This window comes from Talaromyces amestolkiae (assembly GCF_001896365.1).
Source record: "Talaromyces amestolkiae strain CIB chromosome Unknown scaffold15.1, whole genome shotgun sequence".
NCBI classification, from domain to species: domain Eukaryota; kingdom Fungi; phylum Ascomycota; class Eurotiomycetes; order Eurotiales; family Trichocomaceae; genus Talaromyces; species Talaromyces amestolkiae.
The window spans coordinates 126944-144215 of record NW_024468051.1 but is presented as its reverse complement, the minus strand read 5'-3'; the positions used below and the strand labels follow the sequence as shown (position 1 = coordinate 144215).

At 47.3% G+C, this 17272-nt stretch overlaps 5 protein-coding genes across 5 annotated transcripts; 2 read left to right on the top strand and 3 right to left on the bottom strand.

The window, feature by feature from the left end:
* Window positions 1-2276: 2276 nt before the first annotated feature.
* On the bottom strand, window positions 2277-3828 carry BHQ10_007298 (uncharacterized protein; the record flags this gene model as incomplete). The annotated part of the gene is made up of 3 exons (XM_040879978.1): window positions 2277-3143; window positions 3197-3460; window positions 3520-3828. The coding sequence occupies 3 exons, from the start codon at window positions 3826-3828 to the stop codon at window positions 2277-2279; spliced, it is 1440 nt and encodes a 479-aa protein (XP_040735802.1).
* A 1782-nt stretch (window positions 3829-5610) lies between these two features.
* BHQ10_007297 (uncharacterized protein) lies at window positions 5611-7068 on the top strand (the record flags this gene model as incomplete). The annotated part of the gene is made up of 2 exons (XM_040879977.1): window positions 5611-5793; window positions 5848-7068. The coding sequence occupies 2 exons, from the start codon at window positions 5611-5613 to the stop codon at window positions 7066-7068; spliced, it is 1404 nt and encodes a 467-aa protein (XP_040735801.1).
* Window positions 7069-7290: 222 nt separating this feature from the next.
* On the bottom strand, window positions 7291-7769 carry BHQ10_007296 (uncharacterized protein; the record flags this gene model as incomplete). The annotated part of the gene is made up of 3 exons (XM_040879976.1): window positions 7291-7405; window positions 7466-7607; window positions 7679-7769. 3 exons carry the CDS (start codon window positions 7767-7769, stop codon window positions 7291-7293), a joined length of 348 nt encoding a protein of 115 aa, XP_040735800.1.
* Window positions 7770-8613: 844 nt separating this feature from the next.
* On the top strand, window positions 8614-12141 carry BHQ10_007295 (uncharacterized protein; the record flags this gene model as incomplete). The annotated part of the gene is made up of 7 exons (XM_040879975.1): window positions 8614-8778; window positions 8843-8943; window positions 8998-9138; window positions 9194-10224; window positions 10275-10747; window positions 10801-10989; window positions 11047-12141. The coding sequence occupies 7 exons, from the start codon at window positions 8614-8616 to the stop codon at window positions 12139-12141; spliced, it is 3195 nt and encodes a 1064-aa protein (XP_040735799.1).
* Window positions 12142-12543: 402 nt separating this feature from the next.
* On the bottom strand, window positions 12544-13921 carry BHQ10_007294 (uncharacterized protein; the record flags this gene model as incomplete). Its single annotated transcript, XM_040879974.1, has 3 exons — window positions 12544-13346; window positions 13399-13790; window positions 13842-13921. 3 exons carry the CDS (start codon window positions 13919-13921, stop codon window positions 12544-12546), a joined length of 1275 nt encoding a protein of 424 aa, XP_040735798.1.
* Between the last annotated feature and the right edge of the window lie 3351 nt (window positions 13922-17272).

The window sequence follows — 17272 nt, the reverse complement described above, 5'->3', positions numbered from 1 at the left end:
TGTGTGTGTGTGTGTGTGTGTGTGTGTGTGTGTGTGTGCCAGAAGTGAATTCTAAGAGCAGAACACAGGCTTTAGCGAGAGTGCATCCTGCCATATCCTTTCAGCCGACTTATCCGGGTTCTGATGAATGTAGAGGAACTGCTCGAGGAACAATTTCACATCATTCCAAGCACTCAAATCCAGCGTTGATGAGAGTCTTGCAAGACCAGTACAATACCACCAATAGTATCCAGAAGTTTTGTTAGCCGTCAGAGCGCCAACATAAAGTATCCAGAAAAACAGATCGGGCGCAGTAGATAGGAACACATCAACTCTTGGAACAAGGCTGTGCTTAAGATTGCAGGCAATGATATCCATGCATGGGAAAGCTCCAAATTTGCAGTACCGAGTCATAGAGTAGGCCAGTATTGATTGGCGCAGAGGTTCTTTAATATCGATTTTATCCACGTAAGATAATGACAGTAGATAGAGTTGGGATAGATTCCAAGGATTGTTATCCTCAAATCGAACGATCTTCTCGTGCTCTCGTCGTTGCTCGTCTACCTCGTAGTGCAGTATGAAATTGCAGAAGTTTTGGATCATGACCCTTAATGGCTGGTCGATCTCGTTGGACCATGCTGAGTCAGTGAATCTGGATCCCAGAGAGCATAACATGCTGCTCCCCGGTAAATTCAGATCTTCCGAAGGACTATGAGGTCGGAGGGAGGGTGTTGCATATTTCCGTATGAAACGCAGATACTTCGGCGAAAGTGGCAAAGTAGCCGGCTCACACTTGACAATTGACCTCAGAATATCCGTACTGTAGTGAATAGGGTGAGTACGAAATCATACAGGCACTTGCTAAAATGAGAGACGTGACGAGGCCGGTTCTTACCCTGTTAGAAAGGCTATTGTGGAGAGATCCAAAGTGTCCATACCACCGAATAGCTGAACCAATTCTTTGAGGCCAGCCATATGCATCTCCATTTCCGGAACATTTCCGTTCGAAGCCTGTCATGGAAAATACCTCATTAAAGACCTGTCCGTGCAAACCTTCTTGAATCATAGGCGGTTAGACGGACGCATCATACCTCAACACAAACAAGCAGAGCTATCATTATAGCCACGGATTGGAAATTCGATGGCTTCACGTTATCCAATATCTCTTGCGTAGTGCGGATCATGCTCAGGCGGGACTCGGCAGAATCGAGCAGGAGCCGACGTTCATCGGAGCTGGTCGTGGTGGTATTATTGAGACGCAAATGAAACCGGTGCGAAGCAGACATGGATATTAAACCGTAAAATATGGATGGCTGTGTCACTGCTTCCTGCGCACACCATTCACCTAATATCTCGGCGCGAAATGGCCAGCAACATTTTGCAGTGTGGAGTAGGACTGAAGTCATCAAATATGTGAAATTAGTCCCTTATCCATTAAGAGGGCTCAGGGGCTGGTAACCGTACAATGGTGGAAATGTGTGTTATCTCGCTGACTGAAATTGATTGCCATGGAGGAAAAGGGGTCCAGAGTACCGAATACTAGGGCCTTATCATTCAGAATGTCTCTGGGAGTATGTAGATTCTGAATGTGGGCAGAAGTGGTTCTGTCCTCTTGCGTCCAGGTATAGGCATATATGCAGGGAGCACGAAGCCTGATAATTTTGTCAGATTTCTATCTCTGCTTTTGATTTCATAAGAAAACCGGTCCCGACTAACTTTGTGCATCGCGAACAGCCGGGCCACCCCTTGTCACATCTGCGCTTTTGCGACCAACAGCGTTCACATACCGTGACTCGCTCTCGATTCAGCCCGCTATGATCGGGATTGGCTTCTTTGTCGGAACCATAGATACATACTCGTTTCAGTCTAGAAGTGTGACAGAGGATGGCCACCAATTAGCGCGGCTGGCTTTTGGAAGGAGCTGCCTCTTACATCCTCACCGGTCGCAATGGGAGCATCGAGGGAGACGCTTATCGCATCTCCGCTTTTGTCTTTTGCAGGAGACACATACTTGAGCGGCTCTGGAGATGGACTCTGCTAATTGGTCCATGTTTGCGCATATGTAGATGCTACCTAGGTGGACGGCAGTTGCAATTAGATGACGGTCGTAGAAATGGAACGGATGCGGCCGCACATGCATGTAGGAGAATCACATGGAAGAAGTTTAATATATTAATATACTCACGGCTGGAAGTTCCGCCAGTGTGAAATGCGTCCCTGTTAAGCTAGTTTTAATTTCTTTTACGATTGTCCGTATTATATACTACATAAAAATAAGGTATCAATAGGCTGACGACTTACGTCGCCGACTCAAACTCGTCTGCTGACGTTTCCCTGTCTATTGTAGACCACGTCTTTGAACTTTCAAGTGTATCATTAGCGACAATGTCGCTCAATTGATTATCATCATGTTCATCTGCATCGGCTGTTGTCTCGTCTTCATGCCCATGTATGGCAGGTTCCTCTTCGTCCTCTGCGACTGCAAACCCAACAACCTTGCCGCTCGAGCTTGACCGGGGTACCTCCTCAAGAACATCGCCGTTCCAAGGCTTGCATTGTTTTACAATCTCACCACAGCGCAGACAGGACCAGCCTTCGCCCTCTTCGGCTTCGAGTTTTTCTGTAATGCAGACGAAGCAATATATACATCCGCAGGGTATCGTTTCGTATGGGTTCGTGATATCGGTTTGCGCTGAGCCAATGATACCGCCCGATGCGGATCCAAGAATATCAGCCTCGGAAGTCGATGTCGGATTCTGGTCCTGATAACAAATCGCGCATGTTCGCTCTGGAAGAAAAGCAAATTGGCCCTGCTTCTCTTTCGTTGCGCAATTACCGTCATCTGACGCTTTGAGTGTATCCATCGTCTTCTTCCACGCTCGAGCAATCCAGCGTCGCCAGCGACCTATTCCAACAAGCGGAAGAAGAAACAGTAGAAATTCTGTAAATGCGTGCCAAACTAATTGCCGATTGAGATATTCGAAGGATACTTCCCGACTGACCTGATTCGATGGAGGCGCAAGTCGAATGCGGATTATTCGATCAATCAGAGTACGGTATCGACCGTTCACGAGGAAGACTAGGAAAGAAACAAAGGCTGCGATTGAATGGGTCGTTGATACGAGGTTTGTTATTCTAGACAGAAGTCGAATATCGGTCGACGGCTGTTATGCAAAGTCAGCAATGAAAAATCAAAAAGCAAAATTGCTGCGCCTACCTCATCATAGCCATTTTCACGTTCTATCAACCAACTTTCCCACTTTTCCCAGGCATAACGTCCTCCCACGGTGAAGAGACCATATAACGATTTCTGCCATGTTGTAGGTGGTGTCGAGACGACGGATTTAGATCGGCTATCGACGTATTGTAGACCTTGTAGTGATGCGCCGTATGAAGCATCGTGGTCCCAGATGGAAAGTTTGAAGAGTATAGCTCGCAGTGCTAGTTGAATCTCGCTCGACCATTCGTCGCGGGCATGAGCCTGCAATTCGAGAACAGGTGAGAAATGTCTAAGAGTAAACTGAGAATGACTGTACATACCCCAAAATATTTTAGAGCTTCCCCGACTTGCCCTTTAAGCAAGCCGAGTAACTCTTCGTCTAATAATTCTGCATCGACCTGACCAACCCTAAATATAGGCTTTGTTCCATCCCGACCTTTCACCTTATCCCATATCAGAAAGCCAGACTGTGCTAGCCTATTCAAAGGACCTGGTAATTTCTCGAGTGCCGCGGAATTGATACGCGATGCACGTTGCTGTTCCGCATGGCGGGTCTGGGCTTCCAACTCTAGACGCTGGCGACGCTCTAGTACCCTTCTCTGAGCGGCAGCAAAGTTGGCGGAAGTCATCGCTGTATCATAGCGAATTTATGTTGTAAGTAGTCCAGGAGTCCTGGCAGATGTCGTGGTAATTGACGAGTGTGATGACGAAGGTCGGCTTCCATTCTTTGACATGTCACTCACGGCAGGACCCAGGAGCCACGCGCGGGCCGAGGTTCATTGATGCTGCACGTGATCTGATTTATCCTATTGGCTGTGCTGAGGAGACGTGCAAAGTATGCAAACATGCCCAATATTCAAACCTTCGATAGTTACTCGTAGTCATTGTTAGTGACTTGCAATAGTTGACCAGAACTACTCGGAAACAAAGATTGGCTTATATCTTCGAAGATGCCTGATTTTATTGGAGTACGAGAAGCGTCAGGAAGTAAAATGATCACCGAGGCAATATGCACTTGTCTCTCATCAAAAGAGATTCTTTCATCTACTTGGCTCCGTGCCGTTGCATGAAATCATGCCGAGTCGGCCCCTTCCGCCTCAGTCGGATGATGTTGAATCAGAGTTCAAAAGCTGCTCACGGTCCTCTCAGCCTTCTAACGTATAGACCTAACCTTAGTAACTCATCGGACGAAAATGAGACTCCGGTCTATGCGCCGATGCGGCTGTCCTCGTAACCAAAATGTGCATGGAGTGACTATCGAATCGCATCCATCGACTGCAGGGCCCATCCGCACTGTACGTAGTACTAGCCAGTATCCACGCTCTGCCGGCCATGCGGGTTTTTGTTCGGGCAAAGTTCCGTGATAAGATTGACAAGAAAAGAATCCCCACGTGGGCGGCTATATGGCAGAATCACGGACAGCGGCACGTCTGAGCCACGAGCTGCGTCCAATGGTGCCTGAGATAAGGGCAAGAAAGGTTCTTGGATCGCAGCAAGACTCGATGCCAAGACGGGGATATAACGCAGTCTATCGTGCTGCTGCCAGCCGTTGATTCCGAGAATGGGCAATCTGTACGCGAGTCAATTGCGAACAGCGATTGCACAAAGAATAATAAGCGATGTGACTGGGGAAGGCAGACTCGCAACGAACCCCTTCATGAGAGACAGCGAGAGCACGTGTAGGCCATTGTGACGTTGCCCACGTCCCATTCGCCCACCAACACGAGCAGTAACACACTACTTGAACTTGTACTATGTACTATGAAATAGACAAGTCAGCGAAGGTGAGTGCGCATTACGCGTTCGAGTTAGCCTTCCAGGATAGCTCCATGAAGGGATATTGAGGCCATCGGAAGGAGTGGGGGCCTTGTTCCTCMCCCCCGCCAATCCGAATGAAACAATTACTACAACTTCCAGACTATGCCTAATCAGGCCGAAAGAACTGACGAGTCACATGCCGCCGCCACACGGCGTGATCGCCAGGCCTGCTCTGATTCCCTAGCACGGGCTAGTCTACGGCTAGTCATGCAGGCCATCCAAGAAGCTGTCCCTGTCGCGACTCCAACGTTCCGCTCTCCTCACCATCCCTAGGTTAGCCTGCGTCGCTAATTGTATGAAAGGAATACTACGACGTAGTATAGTGAACTGCCCGCTATTCGCTGGGACGGATCCCAGTTTTCCAGAACGCAAAAAAAAAGATCTAATCAAGCTGGAAATGGCCTAATTTATGCATCCCACGTGCACGGCAAGCTGGTAGCTGTACTATGCATGCGACGTTGGGGAATAAAAGGATCCTCGAGTCACCTTGCTGATCTTTCCCGCTTCTTCTTTTTTTCCCTCTCGACAACAACATCCTTCTCAAGACGCAGTTTCTCATTTCTTCAATTCATCCCAGAGTCAATTGAGTGAAAATGCAGTCTGCTATTCTGTTGCTCGCTGCCGCTGGTGCCGCCTCGGCCCAACTCGCCACCGTTTCTGAGCCTGCTCCCTCTGCCATCGACGCTGCTGCTGCCACCGCCGTCCCTTCTTCCCCCGTCTCCAACGTCCAGGGTCTTGCTTTCAAGAATTTTTACCAGATCTGGTTGGAGAACATTGTAAGTTTCCATCTTACGGCTTGAATGAAGTAACAACGAAGCTAATTGACATAGGACTACGGCAATGCTTCCGATGACAGCAACCAGCAGTACCTGGCTTCCAAGGGTATCACCTTGACCAACTTCTGGGCGGTCGCTCACCCTTCGGAGCCCAACTATGCTTCCACTGCTGCTGGTGACCAGTTCGCTATGGACAACGACAACTTCAATCAGATTCCCGAGAACGTCTCCACCATCGTTGATGTGTTGGAAACCAAGGGAATCTCTTGGGGTGAATACCAGGAGGGTCTCCCCTACGCTGGTTTCCAGGGCTTCAACTACTCCAACCAGGAGACCTATGCCAACGACTACGTCCGCAAGCACAATCCTCTTATCCTCTTTGACAACGTTGCCGGAAATGCTTCCCGTGCTTCCCAGATCAAGAACTTCTCCAGCTTGTGGTCTGACATTGAGAACAACACTCTCCCCCAGTGGGCTTTCATCACCCCCAACATGACCAACGATGCTCACGACACCAACATCACCTTCGCCTCCATCTGGGAGCGTGGTTTCGTTGAGAAGCTCGAGAACTCTACTGACTTCTGGAACGAGTCTCTTATCTTGCTGACCTTTGACGAGACCGGTGACTACCCCATCAAAAACAAGGTCTTCTCTGTCCTCATCGGTGGTGCTATTCCCAGCAACTTGGTTGGCACCGTTGATGACACTTTCTACACTCACTACTCCACCTTGGCCACCGTTCAGGCTAACTGGGGTCTTCCTTCCCTTGGTCGCTGGGACTGCGGTGCCAATATCTTCCAGATTGTATCCAACAAGACTGGATACACCAACTACCAGGTCGACACCACCAACTTGTACATCAACTCCTCCTTCATTGGTCCTCTCTCCACCAACACCTACTCCAACTACTCCTCCGTCTGGCCCGTCCCTGCCACCGGTAACGAGACTTGCTCTGCTGGTCACGGTATCCTTGCCTCTGTCAAGTCTACCTGGGGTTCTCTTGCTGCCACCTACAACTACACCAGCCCCTTCCCCTTTGACACCGCTTCGAAGAAGGATATTAACATTCCTTTCTCCCGCAACGGTACCACCTGGGTCTCTGGTGTCAACAACACTGACGTGACCTCCAGCAAGTCCTCAAACTCTACCGGCACCACCACCGGTACCAGCACCAGCTCTTCTTCTAGCAGCACCTCTACCGGAGCTGCCTCCGTCAACGGTGCTTCCGGTGTCTTGGCTCTTGCCGCCGGTGCTGTCTTAGCTTTTGCCTTGTAAATTAGATTATGAGAATAATCAGTAACAAGCATTTTGCCAGATTTTGCTATTATACGGCTGTACGAAGCCCACGACAATGTTTAATAATGACGTTCAATCAACTCACAATTATCTTGTAAGATGAAATAAAAACTACTCGATTGATGATGTTCATTCCTTATACGTGTAATGTAGTACATAACCGCATGGGAACGGATTCCTAGTCTTAAAAGAAACTTTCACTTAGTAGTTGGTCCTCCGCACCGGCACTCCATCGTCGCCAGGCCGTCTTTCCTCGACAATCTTCATCTTATCCTCTGGACCGCCCGGGCCTTCGAAATCTTTTGCTTTAGTCATCCTATAGAACAAAAATCAGCCAACCCATCACCCCTGTTCATCAACAAAAAGAGAGTCTTACCGTCCCCGCGCATCATAATCACCGCCCTCCTGTGGCGGAATTTTTTTGTTCCCGCTGCCACCATGATTCGCCATCTCGCCGTACCGTACCTCAGCGCCGGGGAAGTCGCGTGTGACGTTTTCGTTGACGCCGGATTCGTCGGCTATACAATATCATGATATTAGAGCATGAAATTTTCAATAAGGAAAAACAAATGGGAGGGCTAAGAAGTACTTGAGATGCTCTGATGGCCGACGCCTTGCTTGGCTTGGTGGGAGTTTAGGTCCCGCTGGGCTTGGTGGGCAACGTCTATTAGGTCTGACATTGTGTGTTATGATTGAGGTCAGATGCGAATTTGAAAAAGGGATTGAAAATAGTTTGGGTTTGAGAGTTGTTTTCGGTGCTTTGGGAATATTCAGAGAAAGTCTTATATGTTGCTCGCGTGCAGGATAACTGGTTGTTGCATCATCCGTGGGAGATACTCTGGTATACATCATGGCGATGTCATTCTCCACATATTCTTTGAGGCAGATACTTGATAGATGACTGATTCATGTCTGAGTAATGGTTAATTAAATACTTCTCGATTATCGGAACTTTTTTGGGAAGAGGTTCCAGGGGAAAGTGCGTGTAGATTCTGTAATACGAGAACGAAACAACAGAGGGACGCCAAAGCCGATGTTTAGACCAGAGCGCCTCAGATGCTTTGAGTCTTGTATTCCAGCATCTTATCTACACTTCTCAGTACTCCAAATGATAGGAAAATTCCTGAAATAATGAAGCTCTCATGGAAACATGAAGTGATTAGTGTCGAGGCCAAAGTAAACATTGAGTGACTTCATTTCATCATGCCCTAATCTCTAGCCCTAACTCACTGTTCTGGGAATAGTGTCTTGTAGGAAGAACATTCATCCGTCCTTTGACCGCCCGCCGATCATGCGCGGGGAACAATTGTTTTTGTCCAGCAAAGTTGAAGAAGGAGGGACGATAGCTTCAATTGATCTTGACTTGCTTTTAATCAGCCATTATTTGAATCGATCTCTTCGTCGAGATCCGGGCTTGTCTTTGATCTACACTCATTTCCCAGACGGTACCTCAATCAACTCGAATGATTTGATCAACAACTACCAACTTATTTACTGTCTGATTGCGCTGCATTGCAAGCGACCATGAACGATGTGGTAGAGGTTCCTGGCGAGGCCAACCCTCTCACTGCCCAGAATCTATTCAACTCACTCGCGGCGGCCGCAAGCTCAGTCCAACAACAAGTCCAAATCGGTACCCAACAACTGCAACATTGGGAGAAGCAAGTTGGATTCTATCCCCTACTCCAGGTTTGTCACTATTGCCGTTCGTGACTTGCGACTTGAATGTTTGCTTACGCGAACACGCGTTTAGGAAGTTTTCTTGGACCATTCGCTACCCATTGAGATTCGATACCTAGCTATTATCCAGCTGAAGAATGGCATTGACCGATATTGGCGAAAGACAGCTTCAAAGTATGTTACTACCCAGGTACACGACTGTCGACCTGGTGCTAACAGTCAATGCAGTGCGATCAAAAAGGAAGACAAGGAACGGATAAAAAGCAAAGCTCTCGAGGCAGGTATTGTGGAACCGGCGCCTCTGTTGGCCCTCCATAACGCCTTGGTTATTGCCAAGATCCTGCGCTATGAGTTTCCTAGTGATGAATGGTGTGTCTTGAATTCCCTGCAGTTTGATCATCCACTGACTGGTCGCTCTTTCCAGGCCCAATGCGCTTCCCTTCCTCATCTCCTCGCTTCGTTCGTCTGCACAACCCGGCGCACCTCCGTTACAATTCCCAAGAACCCTTGTGATATTACTACAAATAATCAAGGAGCTTTCCACGGCCCGCATGCAGCGAGTCCGAGCCAGCCTACAATCTGTATCACCAGAGATATTTCAATTATTGGGCGGTATATATGTCGAAAAAGTCAACACTTGGAGTGCGCTGCTGGAACATAGCCGCTTCGATGAGGTTTCGCTACCAGACCTACTCGAACAGACTCTAATGTCCCTCAAAGTCATACGTCGACTCGTCGTTGCCGGCTTCGAGCATCCTAATCGCGATAAAGATGTTCAAGGGTTCTGGACATTGAGTCATACGCAGTTTGCAAAGTTCTTCGGCTTTTCAGAGACCATCACAAATGCGCCTCGAATAAACACATTGATTAAGAAACATCTATTGCAGTTTGCGAAGCTGCATGTTGAAATGGCCAAGGTCCACCCGGCAGCGTTTGCGCTCCTTCCGGACTGCGTGTCGCTAGTCAAGTCGTACTGGACAGTTGTTTCCCGACTCGGAGAGGTATACGATGCCGAAGCCTCGCAAGATAGACAGAATTCTGGTGGCGAAGAAGATGAGAAAAACGTCATCGAAATTCTGGGCTTAAAGGCACTACTGCTCATTCGAGCATGTGCCAAGATGGCATTCAACCCAGCCCATAGCTTCAAGTACCAGCAGCCACAAGATAAAGAGGAAAAGAAGAACGCCGTGGAGCTGATCAAGTCTCAACTATTCACACAAGACTTTGTCATTATGGTCATGGAGCTCATTGTTTCCAAGTTCTTGCGACTTCGTCAGACGGATTTCCAAGAATGGGAGGAAGAGCCTGAAGAGTGGGAGCGGAAAGAGGACACAATGTCTGAAGCCTGGGAGTTTTCTGTTCGACCTTGTTCGGAAAAGTTGTTTTTGGATCTCATTATCCATTTCAAATCGCTCTTGGTCCCGCAGCTACTCAACGTTTTTTACAATTTTGCAAGTAAGTTCCACAACCCCCGACTTATCTGATCAAAGTTGACAATCCATTAGACCCCCAGAATCAGGATATATTGATGAAGGACTCTCTATATTCCGCAATTGGCTTGGCAGCCGCCAGTCTAGAGCAGCAACTAGATTTCAATGCTTTTATAGAAAAGGCCTTGGTTCCCGAAGTTCAAATTAATGAACAAGGATACAAGGTTTTGCGAAGAAGAGCTGCGATCGTGATCGGGCAGTGGATGCCAATCCAACCTGAGAAAATGAACAGACCATATATCTATCAGATTTTCCAGCATCTCTTCAACAAAGCAGACCCCGTGAATGACCTTCCCGTCCGCATCACCGCAGGTCGGCAGCTGAAAAACGTGCTCGATCCTTTTGAATTCTCCCCTCAAGAGTTCCTCCCTTACGCCACACCCATATTGCAAAATTTGCTCACCTTAATTCAAGAGGTTGAGCTTTCCGAAACGAAGATGGCATTACTGGAAACAGTACGAACTGCCGTGGTGAAGATGGAAGACCACGTAAATGCTCATCAAATATTATATAATGGACATGGGCTAACCTTCTGAACTAGATATTACCATTTTCCGATCAAATAATGTCACTTTTACCCCCTCTATGGGAGCAATCAGGCGAGGAACACCTCATGAAACAGGCTATCCTGACTCTTCTTTCGTCTTTGATGAATGCGCTCAAGAGTGATTCCGTCAATTATCACAAAGACATGCTTCCGCTTATACAGAACTCGATAGAGCCTGGGTCGGTACGTAATTTTTGTTTCAAATGGAAGTTTCCACTTTCAGCAGCTAACATCTAGTAGGAAACTATTGTATATCTATTAGACGAAGCACTCGAGCTTTGGGCAGCAATATTGTCGCAGACCCCAGCTCCGGCATCAGCAGACATTATATCACTGTTCCCTCGCTTGCTCCCGATATTCGAAGCAGCTACAGATAGCGCCCCGTTAGCACTTCAGATTGCGGAGAGCTACATACTCCTTTGTCCTCGCGAGGTTCTCCATGACGAGCTGCGCGTGCCCTTTCTGGCCTCTTTGGAGACGCTTCTCGCGGCAGTCAAGCGTCAACGCCTAGGAGTGATTCCTCATCTTGCCGAGATGCTTATTCGCGCGACTGAGCATATCGACGGCGGCAGCGAGAATTCGTACAATGTGATCGCCAAGTCTCTGCTTGACAGTTCATTTTTGCATGCTATTCTAGAGGGCCTTCACTCCGCCTACGAAGTTAGTCAATCCACAGGACCATACAAGAAGACATCAGATATCTACGCCAACCTCGAGACAGACTACTTTAGCGTTCTAGCAAGGCTAGCGCTAGCAAACCCCAGAGTGTTCATGTCAGCCATATCAGCTGCAACTTCTGCCCCTGAAGAGCAAACACTATCCTGGCTCTTAACTGAATGGTTCTTCCACTATGACAACATTGCACTCGTAACACAAAAGAAACTTCACGTACTCGCTCTCACGCAACTCCTGGCGATCAACGCCACACAAGCACCACCACCGTCCTACCTTCTCAACCATCTACAATCCTATCTCACCGTCTGGACCGACATTGTCACCGAACTGGCCGAAGGTTCTGATGACCCGTCATCTCTAAACATCAACGACCCTCACGCCGGGAAGGACTACCTAATCTACTGGAACAAAACCTCCGACCCCAACAACAATCCGACAGCCGACGACGAAACTACCAAAAACGAAGCCCCCGAATCCGCGCGACGCAGGGAATGGGAAAACTCCGACGCGGTCCATTCCATCAATATCCGTCAATTCGTTCAAGAGCGTCTACAGGCCGTGATGCATGCATGTGGTGGCGCGCAGCGGTTCCAAGAAGAATGGCTCGTGAATGTTGATAGGGAGGTGGTGAATGCGTTCGGGGCATTGGGAATAGTTTAGCCTCATTAAGTGTATGGGGTTGTGTCTGTCTCTTTTCATAGATATCCACTTACATTACATGCATCATTCGGGTAAAGGATAGGCGTTAGGATAGCCAATATAGCTTCAAGTAAAGGGAATGAATTCAATATACGTATATAAAGAGCAAGCTATGTAACTAGACCACTCAATGGTCTACACACCGAGATCTGAATTCAAGTCTAAGGATTTATTCAGAACAACAATAAGCAAAGAACGGCGTCAAGAAAAGTAAAAACCAAAGTTGAGACTCCAAAGTTTGCCAGAAAGGAAGGAACACCAGAACGAAATTCAAATTATCCATACGGCTAAAGTATGGCAGGKACAAAAMAACCSAGACAGTGAGGAAAATCAAAGCTAGGGCTATGAATTGCTAATTTTCCACTAGCATTGTCCGGGGAATTGGCGAGATGTTACTGGGTTAGGGAACACGTTGGCTGCTAATTGACGCTTCATGTCCCATTCTGGAGCGCCTTCGGTAGTCCAGGTCCAGTACACCCAGCCGGTGTGCTTCTCGTACGCATCCAATTGAGCTTCGATGAAGCGACGGATATTGGTGCGGCTGTCGTCAGAGAGGGATGTCACTTCGCCCTGGKAATATCCATCACAGCTACCGTGGTAGCTACTTCCTTGTCCAAAGCTTCCGTCCCATCGAGCGCCGACTCCGCGGCCGTTGAGGTATTTGGCACAGTCTGTCATGGCTCCGGTCCATTCACCGACGATGGTCCATTTGTCGGTAGCGGTGACTTTACTTCCGAATGCACATGCGGCTTGGGTGTGTCCGGAAATGTCGAGTGAGAGGAGACCGTTGTCAAAGACCTCGTAATGATGAGTGTCCATCATCACGTTCCAGACACCCGAGTTAGGACCCATGAATCCATTCCAGAAACTGATATCTTGAAATCCGTCGTGCATAGTCAAGGCTGTGTCCTGGTTGACTTCTCGTAGACGACCCCAAGTGTCATAATAGTATTGCTGCAAGGTCCACACGTTGACACCGGCATCTCCCATAACAGTCATGGGCTCGTTGAGCGCTTCGATAGATGTAACGACGTCGGACTGTGTAGCATAGCGTTCAGAAAGGGCACTGATGGCATCCAGAGTTATACTGATATGGTCGGGAACTTTGTCCCAGTTGATCGACCCGCGACGTCCACTGTTGTCGAAGCCATTTTGTGATCCGGGAGCTACACAATTAGCTTAACATTCTAAGTCGAACAAGAATCAGACATAGCTTACCACCATGCAAGTCTACAATAATCTTCAGGCCTGCATCACGAGCCCACCCGATAGCTTGATCTAACACATCAAGCTGGCCCTGGACATAAGGTTCACCCCCTTGAGGAACAACAGCCCAGTAACCGACAGGAATTCGGACGTGATTCATGCCAGCAGCACTGATCTGGTGAAAGTCATCAGCAGTGATGAACGAATTCCAGTGCTGCGACAAAGTGCCCTGTGCACTATTGCCGAGAGCTTCGGACAAACACCATTCATCAACGGCATCGGGTCCTGCCTGTTCAAAGAGCGAAGGTGTAATCCAGGGTTCCAAAACCAGCCAGCCACCAAGGTTGACACCTCGAACTTTTTCGGAATTGTAATCAAATGCAAGATCGCGCGAAACTACACGACTGAATAACGAGTTAGCTCAAAAATTGGAAACGGATATAAGGAACTCATACGCTCCGGGTGCTGCCTGAGCCAAAGCGGAAAGTGAGACAAATGCCGCCAGGGCAGTGCTTTGAAGCTTTGAAAATATCATGCTGTGTACCGAGTCAACAGTACTGGAAGTGAAGAAGTCGTTTATACTCGCGTTTGTATACTAGGTTGTTAAAGATAGCTTCAAGTCAATTGAAGCCGACGCTACAGGATGGGCGGTCGAGGTTCGATGGTCTCAGATCTGAGGAATGACTTGGCGATATAAGTATTCAACAGAACTTCTTCGCCGTTGTCCGAATGCAGAATATCAAAGCCCCATGAACGCGAAGGAGGACTTTGGTAATGACGGTGAAAGGTCCTTTCGTAGCGGCAGCCCACCAAGGTAACCCCGATTCCTGCAACGGAGATACAGTGTGGATCTGGACTTTTGTGGAGAGAACGGTGTAACTGGGGAGAAATGTGTATAGTAATAGTGGATAAGATTCAGGTTCTGGCTAACGGCGACTCAATGAAAGAGCGGATCGATTGGCTGGCGGCGGTCTGTCTGAATTCGGACTTGGAGAGAGAAGCCGAGTGGAGTAGAAGAAGATTGAATCTCACCGGGAGAAGAATAAAAGGAAGAATCTTGTGACAGAAGCAGAATGAAGAAGGAGAACGTGCCGTGAAGGCAGTCACTACCTAGCTTCGCGATTAGGAAATTTTTGCCTTTTTTTTTGGACAACGAGTCAAAATTACATACACTCTCACTTATTTTTATTTTTAAAAACTTTTCAAGTCGATAGCAGTCTTTCTCATTTCAAAGCATGGAAATGTCGCTTCTGCCTGTTTCGTGGCCGCTGCAATGTATCTAGGCAGCTTTCTAGATCCCGATAGAGCCAGCTGAGGAATGCGGAGACCACGGTCGAGGTGCCATGAATCACACATTCTAGCCTGTCGACTTTACTACCTTACGTACCGAACTGCCAGAGTCATCATCATAGAGGAAGTCACCGAGGTGTTGCGACTGACACTCTGCCGCAAATGGCACTCAACCCACATGTCAGACCCACTCTACACAACTGCTCAAGGACGGTGGCACTATTTGTTTATGATATGTGTAAAGATGTTTTCGACAGTGAGATGATGTCCTGAAAGATCATATGTCACCGCAACGTTATAGCTTTTATCCTTGGGTGTGGAAAAGTGGGGTTCTTAATTAGTGCCTGATTCAGGTACAATAAGCTCTTTATTTGGCCTGCATTCGATCAGTAGAGATCTCTACACCATGTTCATCTACATGCGCTTATCGCAATCTTGCTGATCCCCGCGCAGATTTAAGCATAAACAAGAATTGACAGAGATCAACATATTTTCCTTGACAGTCTAGACTCTCATCTGAGAGAAACAGAGCCATCAAGTAACATTCACATGCCTGTCAGAGTCGTGGCATGACGACAGGAGGAATGCGACTTTTCTCTCTTTGTTCAGCCCTTACTTTTAGGGCTTGAAATTGTTGCCTTGCTATTCAGGCGCGAATGTTGATACAAATTGACAAGAAGTTCCGAAAACAAGACACGAAGACTGTTCTTCTCTCATTGTTCCTCTCGATAGATAAGGTACAGTCATAATATTTTCTTTCATAACTTAGAAACGAGTCAAAGGTTACGTACTTTGAATTCGGTCGTTGCTGCAAACAGTTACGTTCCGCATGCGACTTAGGGCTACGTGGGTGGCCTCAGGCACCAATCTGCCGAAAACAGGTCCATGGGTACAATTTACTGCATAATGAACCATCCTCTGTTTATTAGTCCATATTCAGAATTTACCAAGTATCCTTTTAGTATTGATGAAATACTTATCGAGTAGTGTTATGCAAACTAGTTTTTGATCTTGAGCATGACGGAAAGTGTACATTTAGTTCCATACTTAGATTGTAAATAAATGCAAATTGAATCCCGGTATACTCTTTCGGGAGCAGAATACCCCAGACTGCTTCATGCTGAAAATTCCTGTCTTCTTGTTTTAGTCGGCCCCTCGGGAAATCCTCTGATTGTCGAAGGTTCTCTCTCTGCGTGGTATTCATCCGGTCACAAAACCTGGTTCCTTAAACACGTCCTTCGCAATGCTTTCAAACCCATTATGATCGGTCCAGGAGCGTGAAAGAAAGCCGTGTAAATTTTTCCGCTAGAAATATTATCCTGAGCAGGTGTAGGTTTTGGTACTTTAAGATAGACTACCTCTCGCATGACAATCAGGTTATAAAGACTATCCATCAGATATAAAAGTGTCCCGCTTGCAATGAACGCTGGGCGAAGCTCGACAGTCGGCCAGTTGCCCATCATTGTGACGAGAGACTGTTCTAGTTGGTTGACCGGAGAGTTTGGAACGAGGCGAAATTGAGTCCCATCTCCAATAGAAATCTCATTGACACATATCGAAATACGGTAAGAAGTCTTGGGTCAGTTGGTACTATACCGTCTTGTAGATTTACCGACGCGATCTCGAGAAGGTGGAATGCTACGATTGAGAAAGTTTGAGGTTGTGGGTAAAGCAACACTCGAATATATCCCTTATAAGCAGCCTGAGTCTTGAAGCTCAAGGTGGAGAAGTATAAAGGCTCGGATTTCAGGAAAGTATTCATACAAGCTCTTTTCTGGTTGACCCAGGTACGATCGATCGTAGTCGTAATCAGAGGTGCATTTTCTACATCCCTTGTTCTGAATATTGAAGTGCATGCCTATGTACACACTATAATTTCCTCTGCAGATGGTGGGAGTATAAGGATTCGATATACATCGAGAAGTGCGCAGCAGCCTGAGGGAAGCAGAATACTACGAAGCCAGCAATGAACCAAGCACCTAATCAAAATCCTTGAAAGCCACACAAAAAACGACTGATATCGCTCTGGATGGGAAAGAGTATCGTGCTAGTCTTCTCCTGTATAAGCGAATCATATCATTGCCTAGACACACACAGGCTATTTCAGATACAATCGCTCGTCATTCATTTACAGTTTAGCAGCTTCACATTAAATTGAGTAATAATCACCGCTGAATGATGGTAATAGAATGTACAGCAAGCAATTTCAAGTTCTCGCTTAAAAACGTGCCACATTGAGCCCCTCCCTTCTTTGTTCATGGGTTGATGTTGGGACAGGGGTCTTGAACGCTACCTGCAGCCTAGATTTAGTAGAACCTGGCTCATGAACAGCTCAACCAACAGCCAACTAATGGACTCGATAACGAAATTGGAAATTATTGTTGGGTGCGATGCATGAGGATCAGCATATTCTAACCCTTGCCAGTGGTGTTTTTCACATGGTGTATTGTCAATAACAGCGGCCAGATTACAAGCGGCACAATCGGCAGACAACGCAGTAGCTAAGGACGTCAAAGAAAATGAACAGATGGATGCTACAGTCTCTGCTGTTTAGGGTATAGTGTGTTGTGTTTTAGGGTTGACATTTGTAGTACAA